This window comes from Gavialis gangeticus, unplaced genomic scaffold, assembly GCF_001723915.1.
Source record: "Gavialis gangeticus isolate Ggan-Ray unplaced genomic scaffold, GavGan_comp1, whole genome shotgun sequence".
In the NCBI taxonomy this organism is placed as follows: domain Eukaryota; kingdom Metazoa; phylum Chordata; order Crocodylia; family Gavialidae; genus Gavialis; species Gavialis gangeticus.
The window spans coordinates 218,510,297-218,524,625 of NW_017729032.1; the positions used below are offsets into that span (position 1 = coordinate 218,510,297).

The 14,329-nt window shown below is 39.9% G+C and overlaps 1 protein-coding gene across 1 annotated transcript in view; it reads right to left on the minus strand.

Moving 5' to 3' along the window:
- Positions 1–4,973: 4,973 nt before the first annotated feature.
- The window catches only part of HUNK (hormonally up-regulated Neu-associated kinase), an 87,083-nt gene continuing 77,727 nt past the window's right edge, over positions 4,974–14,329 (minus strand). The window contains exons 9-10 of the mRNA XM_019524992.1: positions 10,385–10,565; positions 4,974–8,330 (exon numbers count right to left, since the gene is read on the minus strand). Coding sequence (XP_019380537.1) covers positions 7,675–8,330; positions 10,385–10,565 — 837 coding nt within the window. The 3' untranslated portion in view covers positions 4,974–7,674. The remainder of the gene's footprint in view (positions 8,331–10,384; positions 10,566–14,329) is intronic.

Genomic DNA, 14,329 nt, shown 5'->3' on the forward strand with positions numbered 1-14,329 from the left:
CTCGCCCATTCCACCAAGTTCTGATCAGTCAGTTGGTCTTTCAATGTGACCTCCATTCCAAACAAAAAAGGGTTAAAAATAAAAGCTGGCTTAACTAAGTAAGAAGATTTACATCATGTATGTTATTAAGAACTTAAGCCTCGAAACATAAGTAAACAGCCTGAAGTTTCTAGCAATAGCCAGGGGGTTCAAAGTAAAATCTAATTAATCCATAAACCACAGTAAACTGGTGGCTTCTGCAGGGATGGAAGATTTAGGCGATGTTTTAAGCAGTTTTCGGTTGGGGTGGTTGACTGCTCCAGATAAGCAGCCTGCTGTGAAAATGTGCTTTTTCACTCCTATGAAATTGTTTTGCACTGTTATTTTTTTTTTACTTGTTCTTTGGAACGTGGCAATCAATAAGTGTAACAGAAACATTCGCTAGGGGAATTATAATAAAGGCCTCAATTAAAATGTTAGTACAGAAGAGTGTCCTAGCATGATAAAAATATTCTTCAGATGATTATAGCTCTGTGTGATCTTCAAGGGGTAGTGATAATTTGATTTTGCAATTTAATGGGATTTTAAAGGGATACTGTATTTATTTTCCACGGGGAAGTTGTTCGTTGGGTGACCCTAGCCGCATGTATTGCACACTATTCAAATCCTATTCCAAATACAGAACTATAGATTTCCTCATTGGCTTTTCTGTGGCGCTCAGCCCTAGAGAGCTGGAGAGCTTCTTGGACTTCAGCTTATCTTCACGTGTTGTAGGCTTGTCTGCTTGGTTCTACCCTATATGCAGTTCTTTGCCATTGTCTTTGCTGAATTTAATTTGACTTATTTCTGACCATTTCTCCAAAGCATCCACGTTATTCTGAATCCTATTCTTGGTCACCAAAGTGTCTGCTACATCACCCAACTTGGTGCCATCATAATTCCATCCTCCAAGTCGTTAATGAAGATATTCAACAGTACCAGACCTGGGGAACCTACTCTTTCTCTCTTCCTCCTCCCCCCTCAAGCCCTGGTCACTAGTCATACACACATGCTGCCCATATTCTTCATCCGCACTAGCTCACAATCCCAGTTGCCCCCTCCAGGATCCAAATCCAAATTATAGCATGGAAAGCAACTATAGTGAAGTGTGCTACGTGAGAGCAGCTGAGTGGGCTCTACCACTCCCTTTCCAACTACGTTAGGTCACCTGTCCCATGCTGCATCTAATAGACAGTGCTAGTTATCGAATCCCAAACAATAAATATACAGAGGTGGAGTTAAAAAGGAGACGCACAGTATAAACCCATTAAAATGAGTTCCCCATGGCAGCAGGAGAAGAGTTCGTAAAGTATCCTTTAGTCAACTGCAGCATCAAAATGAACAAATCAGTCCCTGTTAAGATGGTTAAAAGAAGGGGGGGTGTTTTAAATAGGGTTTGTTATAATGAGGTGGTCTGGTATTTCTAAAAATGGTGAGGCCCTTATAGAGTTCTTTCTGGTTAGGGGGTCCTCATTGGGCTTGATGAACTAAATACTCTTAGCTGGACAGCCCTATCAGTATCTATGGAATAATACTGACTGACATTTTACAAATTGAGAACCGAGGTGCACACACTTTTCAGTTGCTTGCCCAAGTTCACAAACAAGCAGAAAATGTGGGTTTCTCACAGAAATGGGAGTAGAATCAATTGGTTCCAACAAGCAGTTCTGTGGTTTAACCACAAGACATTAGTTTTACTTCAGTCTATAAATCAGAAAAGAGCAAAAATGTTTTAAAGTCTGGCCCTTCACTGCTTTCCCTATTCCTCTTTAGGTTGTGCTGATGTCTTTACTGGTTGCAATCAAAACAAATAATGATGGGGTTTATGCCTTAGTGAACAGAAAAGAACTATTATTCAAATTCACATTTTCAATCTATTTGTATACGATCACTTATTCAAGCCATTCTTTAGGATATTGCCCATATTTTTCTAAACAAACTTTGCGGCTCGCCTTTAATCAATGAAGCTCTTATTCCTTCTTTCTGACACATACCACTGCCAAGGCATTAACAGTCCACAGCAAAGAAAGTTAAATGAACTCCAGATTCTATGTTCTGCCATATCCTTATATCTTTTTTCCCCAATAATTGCTAATTGCCTGTACCTAAGTAATGGAGCATATAATACTAGATGTTTCTTTACTGCTAAATATTTAAAGAACTCGAAATGATTTAATCTCTCGAGCCCCCACTGAATGTCTGTAAGCCGTCACCCTGAAAGGCAATTGTGTGTAATGCAAACATGTCCAAGGAAATATGTGCAAGTGTATAACCTATTTGTCTTTTGAATCAAATGCTTAAGAATCTCTCTTGATGGAAAAGCTGCTACAAATAACATGTTCATGTACTGCTGAAGGAGCCCATTTCTCTATTGAAAAGTGATGACGTTAAATTGAACCAGCTCCCAGTATTCCTCTGAATTATTCTTACTGAGCCTGCAGTGCGAGAAAAGGAAAACAAATAGTAGAACTAGGGGGTTTAAAGACCATAAGAGACTCATCATTTAATGAGTTTGTCACACATTGTAATAGAACTGCAGAGACTGGTTTTTATATATTGTATTCTGCAGAACTATGATAAATTTTGATAGAAAAAAAAACAAATATCAGCAACATAATCATCTGTTACATTGTGCTCTGGAGTTGGAATACAGGGAGGAAAAAATCAGGAAAGGTGACCATTTGAGGAGAATCATAGTTCAGGGATTGTATGAAAAGCAACATTGTTTGGTAAGACTTTTTATTGGACCAGCTATATAGTTGGGAAAGATGTTAGATAAGCTTTCAGGCACAAAACATCCTTCAGGTGTGGAAAAGGTGGGTCTTGAAATAATTCATAACTAAAAACCATAAGCTAAATACAAACAATGGTTTGTATAGCTGATTACAGTTTACCTGCTCCCTCTGCTAACCTCTGCACTCCACAGGTAGTAACAATCCTCTTCTCTTTTTAACAGTCTTGTTCTATTACATAATTAGGTTTATTTATTTCAGTTGCCCTTTACTTAGTTTGTAGCTACTTTGCTCCACAGGTTTATTGTCTTTTCCCCCCTCCTTCAAGTGACTGTTTTTGTTTTTTGTTTTTATATAATAGGCTGTGTCCAGATAAGCACGGCCATGTGTTATGTGGTGCCGCAGACATGTCTGCAGCACCACATAGTTCACGTTCAGCTGTCCTCCACGCTGCAAGGGAGCAGCATGGAGGGATATCCAGGGGTCTAAAAAACAGTGGAGAGAAAAAGTGGAGCAACACATGCATGGACAGCATGCAAGTGGAGCCGGGCTGCCTGGAGCTGCACAGCAGAATTGTCACTGCTACGGCCCTGGGAGGCCCCCAGACCCCCAGTAAGGCTGCTGGGGCCAGCCCAGTGCTTGCCCCAGCCTCCCCTACCATCCCTGGGGTGGTAAGGCACGCCACTGCTAGTTGTTCTCAGGGAACCAAAAGCCCACACCATGTGTGGATGTGGCCATGCAGTTTAAAAAAAAGTAACGGGTTCACCTTTGCATTATATTTACCTTAGGCTGTATTAGTTTTTTTCCCAGACCTGAGAAAGGGCATTTGGTACCAGAAAGCTTGTCTTACATCTCTCCCATCCAATAGATATCACCCCAAAAACCTGACTTCTTACATCTGAGGAGACAAAATATTAAGTGGGTGGTAGAGCCAAATGCAACACTACTGTAAATAGAGACAACTCACTTGAAAGCAATGGAGTTATGTTTGTTTTTGATGAGTTTGGCTCAGTTGAAGTGTTTTTAATTTTAAGCTTTTAGACTTGACTAGAAGTAAAAAAATAAATAAATAAATAAATAAAGCATCAATCCTGTCCTGTATCTGAGCTCTTATTAGCACCAAGGAATGTTATGGCTCATCCTTGGGCAGTAGTTCTCAACATTTATAGTCTCAAGGCATCCCTTGGAAAATGTCAGCTCTTAGCTTTCACTCATTTTTTGACTATGGAAAAATTTTATAGCAAATTTTTAGTTGCAAAGAATTCAGAAAGACTGTAACAGGTCAGAATGTAATATTATGGATTCTTTTTTCCCTTTTCCATTGCCAGGCATGGTTATGCCCGGCTACACGCTGGAATTTTGCAGACAGGTTACCATTGCAGTACACAGGGGTCCCAACACTCTAGATAACCTGGCTTGTTAAGTATTACCCATTTTAAATTTACGTTTTGGTTTGTCATATCCAGTGTGAAAATGTGAAGGAAACAGTGGATTTAACAGCTGCACCACCTTTAGCAATCATGTGCACTAGTGTTTTGGCATGTTGTTGATTAAATTTCTCATTTGTTGAATTCTGCAAGAAAGTTAACCCCAATACCTTTACAAGCAGAAGCTGAACCTCCCTTCCTGCTTTGCTGAACACATGCAACATCCTGGTATGGATTAAGTAAATCTGGACAAAGTCACCCTAATGTGTATTTTCAAAGAAATGGTTTAAGTTCATCATGGCCTTGAATCAGGCCAAGAGAGGTGTGGCAGGGGAACAAGCAGTATTCTAAAGTACTGTGGGGAATAACAAGAGATACATTAAAAACAAAACAATTTGACAGCTATATGTGACTGTATGGGCTGAGTCCAGCAGAGCACTTTAATATGAATAACATGCTAACTTTAAGCATTTGAATAGCCCCAGTGATCTGAAGTCCATGATTCTAGACCTACTGAACATGCTGGTCCAGCAAAGTGCTCAAACAAGTGCCTAAGTTTCCATCAACAGAACTGCTTACATGCTTCAAGTCAATCACATGCTCAACCGCTTCTTAGATGAATCAGAATTTGTATGCAAAAGTCAGTTGCAGAATTTAAAGAAATGGCTTTTGGTGGCAGGTAATATTAAGGTAAGACTAGTGATAATTATTTCAATACCATAATGTTTTCATTTTATGCTTGGACATGTCTGGTGCTTGGTGATCTGGCAAACAAAATCAGCATTCCATTGAGATCTCATTTAAAAAGTACATATATTTAATAATGATAACAAATACATTTTTTGCTAAAGAATGACAAAATGATCAGAGGTTTTTTCCTGGAATTTACACTACTACATTTTTGTAATTTCTTTATATGGTCACTGCAGACTGATAAGTAGCTGCTGGCTAAGTTGGATACATATTTATGTTTACCAATGTGATACTCGTATATTCTATATAAATATAATAAAATAATAAAAGATTTAACATTTCTGTTTTCATTCTGATACTTACATATATTTACTGTGTGTTCACAAAAAAATACACTTCTCTTTCCTGCCTCCCCCAACCTTTTATTGGGTTCCAAATAAACCTGAGTGTATAGTTCAAGTTAGTGTTTGCAACATAATTATGTATGCAAGTCTGAAGCATGCACAGGCTGTTATGTAAATTCTTCTTACAACACTGGATTTGAATTCAAGCGTTTTCAGGTTCTTAGTGTGTATATATGATTGTTTTTTTAAAAAAACAAGGTAAGTTTGTGGGTGACAAACCAAAGAGGTAAAATGGACCATTAAATATGAAGGCGAATGATACAAATGAAATCAAAAGTTATGTTAAATTATGTATTAAGTTTTTTTAAATATCATTAGGATGATATGGGGACAAAAGCATATATATACTTTTTGGCCTATTTCAGCAACAGTACAAGTGGAAACAGCACTAGCTTCCCCATACTGACTCTCAATCTAACTTCAGCTCTGACCTGATAGTCTCCTGTCTAATGGTGAGAAGGTAGTTCATTTTCCATGGCCATTCTGTCCTAACCATATGGCCGTGATGTTGCCACCAAGTATTAAAATATGTAAGGACTGTTCGAGGGATATGGCTAGCTGTCCTATCAGTATACCTGGGCTAACCACGGATTCATTTCACATAGGCCATCAGCCTGGAATAATGGTATAGGAGACAGGGTGGTCTAGGGAATAGGAGTAGGAATCAAGAGATCTGCATTCTACTCCTGGCTCTGCCTTGGATGAATCACTTCACCTCCTTGAACCTGCTTTTCTCCCACTCTTGGTCTGTCATGTGAATTTAGCCTGAAAGGTTTTTTGGAATAAGGAGCATCCTGTATTCCATGTGTATATAACTCCTAGCACAATGAGGCCTTGATCTCAGTGGGATCTCTAGTGCTTAATGCAAATGAAAATAATAATGCCCATGAAGATATGGGGTGGATTCAAAATGATGATCTTGAGATGAAGAAGGCTCCTATATTTCCTCTACCCATCTCGAGCCAACTGCTTTTGCTATTTGTTGCTGCTTTACTTTCTAAAAAGACATTAGAACCCATTAACTATTCAATGGGGAGAAGCTGGAGGTTATCCAGCAGGAAGCCAGGTTCCTACTGGCAGGTAGCAAACAGTCCTGTACATACAACTCATACCTAAGCACAGTACAGATAGACCATGAAATAGTCTTTGGTTAAACTCTCTACATTTACATCAAATGATTTGCAAAAAAGTTGGTGCCAAAATGTTGACCACTAAATTAAGATGTATCATTTACTCAAAAAACCCCCAATGGGTAGAACCTGTTGCCTGTTAGGAAAGTAAATCTTAATAGCTCAGATCACTACTGAATATTGGTACTACTTGTATTACCCCCTTGCAGTTTGTAATGACACTGGTACTAACTGACATGTCCTGAATAACATTTATTTCACTGCAGTCTCCCAGGGAAGCCTTCAAGTATGTCCAGTGCTGTTTTGCTAAAACAAGGATTAATTCTATTTTCTAAAGAAGTGTTCCACAAAACTAATACACTACAAAAATAAGAGGTGACTGGATTGTTCAAGCACAGTATGTTGCAATTAGAATCTCTGTTTTAAGTATCCACTTGCGGATCCATCTAATGAAAGCAAGATGAATTTAGGGGGGAAATTTAATCTGAAGAAATTCGCTTTTAAATAATCATGATTCTTTTCAATAACATCTCCTAGTAAATGAAAATTTTCTTTAAGAAAAGAATGATTTCACTATTAGCTAGCTTGTATGACTAACAGTAAAATCTGCTTTGCTGATCAGTGCCTTTACTTGTTCTGAATGTTCAGCACTCATGCTTTTTTTCCAGGGTCTCACTGACCTGTTTTTCCTTCTTGGTGAAGCCTGTTCTTGAATTAGTGGTGCACACCTTGGTCTCAGAAATGCAATTTCTAGTTTTCCCTCTTCTTGAGCCACATCAGCACTGCCTGGGACAGTATAATGTACCGTAGAGTACAGACAAAAGGTCAATTGTAGTCTTACTACTGGTTCAGGTTAAGACCAGTATTCATGGCACCACAAAGCCAATGCCTAATTCAGATAATATAGTTGCATCGGCCTGCTACGCTTGCTATTTCTTCAACACCATAAATCTTAATGTGACATTTGAACAGGGCAGGAAAAATATCTACTGAAGTAGAGTTTTCAGTACATCTTTTAAGACATTTCACTGTACAGTCTCTAAAACGTTAAAGAATGTCACCTTTGTTAAATTTTCTTAACAGCCCAAGTGGGGCCTCTTCTTCAATTTCAATTAAAAGAACGCATTGCAATGTTACAAGTGGACTGTTTCTGGGTTGTATGTTATAATATATTATATAGAGAGTAACATGCCAGCAATTTTCCCTTCTTCTAAAAAATGTTAAGTCCCAGAAAGCAGCAGTGCAAATCCTTGCTATCAAGAGTGTTGGATTAACACGGACCATTGACAGCATCCACTGCATTGAATGAAATCTGTGCGGGATTCATTTGCTGCAACGGAGGCATTCTTGCTTCCAGTGGCTTGTCAGTGGTTGACTGCATTGTCTGATTCCTCTTCCGCAACATCTGTCCAATTCCCATCATGGGGAATCTGCCTCTACTTTTAACACAGTTAGGGCTCCCCAAAGGATTGGAAATTGGCTGAGTAGGGGATACAACTTCTTCTCTTAAAGGACTTGTCTTTTCTTCATATGTGAAAGAGACTTGAGTTGAGTGAGCTGGAGTTTTGAGAGGAGATGCACTTCGAGGAGGGAAAAGCGGAGACAGTGTCCTTTCACTTGAGCTTTTATAAGGAAAATTCACTGGTGAGCTTAAAATTCTATATTGATGAGAAGGAGAAACTTGGTCTATTTGGTCCTCTCTGTCAACAGACTCAAAAGAATGCACAATATTCAGAATCAAAGGAGCATCCTTTGTCTGACTTCCAATTCGTGTAGGCTCTTGCTGAGGAGAATCATGCCTTTTAAGGAGTCTAGGGGTTCGTGGAAGAGGTTGCTGGATTTCAAGATATTCTAGAGAACAGGAGGTGACACAACCTATCTTGGTTGAACCAGATTCATGGAAAGGACTTAATCCATTAGTGGAATCTACCAAGCAGAAAAAGAAAACAGAAAAAGTCAATTATACTGAATATCTCTTTCTATGGCCTAGGGCAGGCAGTGTTTGACCTCATATTCGAGTGAAGTTTTACCAAGTATGATAGATGCCCTGTAATAATTGTATGGCCTACTGGGATACATTCAGTGGTCAAGGAAAAAAAGCTGTGGTTTTTATTCTGTGTGTTTCTTCTGTGGGTTTCTTATCTGCCAACATTGTCAGTGGCAGGATAAATTCACTGACTCATTAAGAAAGGAAACTGAATCTGCAAATGCACTTTTATGCCTTAAATAGTTTTGGTCCACTGTAAACTTTTGGACAAAGTTTTGAGAACTCGTATTTTTTCTTATTTTTAACTTCGTAGAACTTTTCAGGATTCTTAACAGGGACTGTAGTTTTTGTCCACCAAATGCCTAGACGTGTGTGATAATAATGAATTATATACTGAAATCTGCCCTTGCACTGCAATGAAATCTGTTCTCAGTGTTATACATATATGATAAAGTATGGACTAACTACATTGACCAGATTTATACTGTTTTTATAAACATAATTTATTTATAAGCAGAATTTATTGCACTGGCTACAGCAAGAATTTTCCCTGAGTAACAGCTGAATGTAAATGGAAAAAGGCTTTTAGGATTTAGCCCAAGAATAAAACAACAGTGCACCAAAAAGATTATAATTTCTGCACAGTGTTGGTACCTGCACTGAGCTGCTTGCAACCAAAACCAATGCGAGGAGAAACATTTTTACTGCATGGTTGTGAAGTCTTGAAAAGGTGATGAGATCTGTGTGTACGTGGGGACTCCAATTACTTACACTGAGGTTTTGTTGATTTTATTGGACTAATCTGCACTCTAAAGTTGGCAATTTTTTTGTCCAAATATTTTTCCAATGAGGAGACTTTTTTTTTTTGGTCAAAAGCTGGAAGATTTTCAGATTTCCATCTCAGAAAAAAATGGAAAGGAAAGAAGACACCAAGCAGCCAAAATAATTTTATTTACCAAAAAACTCCAAAACAAACAAACAAAAAAATCACCCCAACTCCCCCCAACCAAAAAGCAACACAAAAAAAACCCTATGAGAAATTTTGAACAAAAGGAAAATTTTTCATTACTGTGGAAATTTTTCACCGAAAACGTCCCATTTCTGACAAGCTCTACCACTATTACCTCATGGCAGAGGCACCTGCACTGCCAGGGAAGTGCCTTTTTTAAATTGAAATAAATGAACGAAATGTTGGTTTACTAGAAAATGTATGATAAATGTGAGTGTAAATTAGCATGTGGCTCCACAAAGATAGGAATTGCCTCCGCACATTATTAACTGTCCTCACCTGACATACACTGGGCCCCTCACCTTCCCACAGTCCTGCCTCTATATACTTACTCTCATTTGCCTACTGAATCCTCATTTTCTGTTTAATTCCTTTGTTTGGTCAGGGCTCCCCATGTACCCATCCTATCACCAGAGTGCTTTCTACCATGTATGATGAATGCAGATTCACTTCTATCTCTGTTCTATTTGTATTTTCCTAGATAACTTTTCTCCCCTTTTTGTTCCTTGAATTTATTGTCATTTGGGGTTTTCCCTTTGTTTCTTGTTGTCTGGCTGATTCTTTCTTCTAGTATCCCATTCCTCTCTTCCATCCCCACCCCCCCAGAAGCTCCTAGTTACCACACCTTTTCTCATACTTGGTTATTGCTCTCCTTGCTCCTCTTACCGGTGGAAAGAAATTTCTTGGTCAGTGTCACTCCTCTAGAGACTGAACCAGCCCTGGTCTAGGGAGCCTGGTGCAGTTCTTAATATGCCAGTATAAAAATCTTTAAATATGGGGAGGAAGTCTTCTTAAAAAGCCATGGAAAATCTATCATATGGCAAATCAGGAGACACAAAACTAAAGATCCAAAATTGCCATCATCTCTAAGATGTTGTTTGAAACATGCATATTTTGTTCACTTCTTTTACTTGCAACCTCCACAAATACACTCCCCTCCCCACATGCATGTACCACACACATACACACATGACTTTTACCAACCTTTCTCTGTAGCGCCAGGCTTGGTGACTTTTCGGTCTTTCAACAGTGCCTTGGTGTTCTGTACCTGTGTGATGAGACAGGAAGACGGCTGCCTGTAAGAAGTTGGACTTTTGTCTGGTTTCTTTGGGAGTGGACGATGAGGAAGCTCCCCTTTCTTTTCTTGTTCTTTGAGCTTTTTGTCCTGTAAGTTACAGAGCAAACAAAAATAGTCTGGTTTATTTTTGAAAGCTTAAGTGACCTAAGACACCACAGAAGTAAAAACAGTGCTTATCTAGCTGAATTCAAAAGAGATGTAAAGGAATGCATCTGGCTACTCAAAACAACTAAGCTTTCCACGTAACATTTTTCTCTGATCAGTTCCATGTGATTTCATGGCTCTCTACTCTGAAAGGAGTGTGGCGTGAAAGTTGTTTTCACAAATTCAAACAAAAGAAAAGCTCTTTCTTCAGAGGCCCTTTGTCCTAGGAGACCTTGCTGGAGTAAGAACATGCTTATTCCTGCTCTTTCACATCCGAAATTTGCTTCCAAATTTAAAACAGAGAGAAAGCCCTTTGATTCCTGCTTATTGTATTTCCTCTGACATTTTAAAAGGTGAACTGCAAAGCTTTAAAGAAGTTTAAACTCCCAAGTCATTTAGGCTGCTTACAGACATGAAAAACAAAAAGAACAGCACTTTACTTTTAGCTTGGTGTGCCCATGCACCAAGTGCAGCACATGCTTAGAAGAGGCATTGTATTAGTTTGACCCAGCTCACCTAATGTCTGTATAGACATTGATTCAGCGTCTTGTTCCAAGTCTGAATATATAAGGGCTGTAGAAGGTTGAAACAATTATACCACTTCAGAAGCAGGGGAAAGGGTGTCTTTTTGCTTATGAATGTGTCACCTGATCCACTGTAATTGTTTAGTGGATCCATTGCTGTTCTGAAATGTAAGCAAAGCTGAACTGTGATAGTTTATGCCAAGATGAAAAGGCTGCTAAATGACTGTGGTTTAGCCTCCATTTACAGTAGGATAGAGCAGACACATGGAGCAGATAAAACCAATGGATTTGCTTGAACTGCCACCCCTTCACCTACTTCTCATTTGGTGTAATGGTTCTGTCTGTCCATACCAGAGTCCCAACCTACACTGCCTGTCACCTTGTATTGTCATGTCCCCTTGGGTGTAAAGGGCCATCATTCAGATCTGGTAGTATTTTACAGCTGTTTAGCAAGCAGGACCATACAGATGTGAGGGGTGCACAGTGAAACAATGAATTTTGTCTGTCTGCTTCTTGCTGTGTGATTTGGGTGTTGGCTATTAAACCTGTACATCTTAAAACAAGAATTTAGGTCAAATGGTAACAGGAAAAAAGGTACACCCTGTGCACAGGACAATGACAGAAATAATACTGTTTTCTTCTAATTTGTTTTTAAAATGTAAACGTGTTAGCAATTTTTAATGAAGGGGGCTTCTGCAAGGTACAGGGCACTTTCAGCTTCCACTGATTTCAGCGGGAGCTGAAGGCTCTAACTTATGTCTGAAAATCAGCCTCACATTTGCAATTCACATTTAGAAGCCGTTCAAAGCCTGTCAGAATCTGCTGCTTTCCTAGGAAGATTTTCCTGGTACAATTTTGGACCTGGCTGCAGGCTGAAAAAAAAAAGTTGTATAAAGCAACACTCTTTGCATTGTTCTCTTTCTCTTTGTAGTATCTTATTGAAAAAAATCTTTGTTATTCAAAGTCTTCCTGTTTAATTATGCTTTAGAGCTCTTTCCTGCCATTCTGTCTGGGTATAATGAAGGAGTTCTCAACCAGAGTGCCACAGCACCAAGGAGCTGTTAGATCCTTTTTAAGGGTGCCATGGGATATCAGCATTGTTAGGGGTGCATACAGCTAAATACATTTCACGAGACAAACCCAGAGATTTCAAATAGGAATCCACAGTATCATTAACATGCTGACCTGCTGGAGTCTTTCTGAGTTCTTTGCAAAGGAATATTGCTCTATTATGGTACAAGCTGAGAAGTGGCATTTTCTGAAGGGTGCCTTGAGTCTAACAAGGATGAGAACCAATTTTATACTGTCTTGATAGACAAAAATATTAACTAACAAGGGGCTCGCTCATCTTACAATAATGGGTATTCACTGGCTACTTGACAGTGACAAATCAGTATACATACATATAAGACAGGAAAACTAGTTTGGATGAACAGGCAGATGTTAATTTCAAATTGCAACAGACTATGATAACTAACAGGTTTGAGACCATTAAATTAAAAGCATGTTATGACATTCTTGGGAGTTCTTATGGCTTGCATACTTTACTGTCACCACACATGGACCATAAGGAGGAGCTCCCAATTTCTTCTCTCTTCACAGATCTTTGTACTTTGGAAGATTAAATATTCATGAGGAAGGGCTCCAGTGAGTCAGAGAAGGACCTCATAAAAAAAAGCTACAAAGGTGTTTCTAGTAGTGGAGAAGAAATCTTTCTTAGAATCTCTGGAGATCTCCATTGAGCAGCAAAACTGCTCTCAGGCTGTGCAGTAGGGGTGGGTGAAGTGGGCCCTATCTGATTCAGATTAGGCCTGAATCGGGTACAGTGATTCAATTCGTTGATTCAGATCACTGTCCCTGATTCGATTCAACCAAATCTGAAGATTTGATGCCGATTCAGAGAATCAGCGATTCGGACATAGACACAGCTTTAAAAGTTTTTCCTACATACCTTGTGGTACCAGTGTGGCTTGTGAACACTGCAATGCTGGGGCACATGGAGCATCCCACAGGAGCACGATGGGGGGTGGGGGGAGGCCTCTATGTGCTCGGCTGCAAACCCGGAAGTGGACCAGAAGTACTTCTGGTTTACTTCGAGATCCACCGGGGAGCGTGCAGGGGGACCCCTCCATGTCTCCCCAGCTTGGTGATTGGTCGGAGCGGGGCCCCAGGTGCTCCCCGCAGACACAGAAGGCACCAGTTGCTGAGCCAGGGGGAGGCAAGGGAGGCCCCCCAGCATGCTCCCCTGCAGCCCCAGAAGTGGACTGGAAGTGCTTCTGGTCCACTTCCAGGTCTGCTGCTAAGCACACTGGGGAGCCCCTGCGCTTCTGTGGGACACTCCATGTGCCCCAGCATTGCAGTGTTCACGAACTGCCTGCTACCTAGAGGTATATAGTAAAAACATTTAAAGCTGTCCAAATCGCTGAATCTTTTCGAATTGATTCGGAAAGATTCAAGGGTCTGCTGATTTGATTTGTATTTGGAGATTCAGCCACCTAATCGGGCCAAATCTCCACCGAATCGAATCAGGGACCAAAGTTTTACACAGCCTTACTGTGCAGATGACTGGATTAACCCTTACATTGTCAGAACACTGCACATGGTTTTAACTGCATGTCTGTCTCATTCTGTCTACTTGGTAAATTATTTGAAGCAAATAGTTCTTTCATATCTGTAAACTATCAGACCCCAGACCCACAAGTTCGCAAGGGAGAATACCCACTCTGGTGCCTTCCCATCACCCTTGCCCCTACCATGTTGGGAAATTTGAGACGAGATAGCCAGACACTTCAGCCAGGAGGGGTAGCTACAGAAGCAGCTCAGTCAGGGATTTAGGGCAATTAGGGCACATCTACATGAGACATTTACTTCGCAGTAGCACATTACTAGTGTGCAGTAGTTTTGCCAGGCACAAACCATGATGCAATGCTACTGCGCAGTAGTAACAAGCTACTGAACAGTAATCATTACTAGGCAACCATGCTGGGACACTACTGCACAATAACACTGGTTACTAGGCAGTCATTTAGTACTTGGTTATGCAAATACTAAATGACCGCGCAGTAACAACTGTGCAGTGGGCAGCTCATGTACATGCACCCACAGAATTTTGTACTGCTTTGACTGAACTTTTGACTGCTTTGATCGTGAATTGTTTTTTAAATTTCTACCCCTCCCCCATCT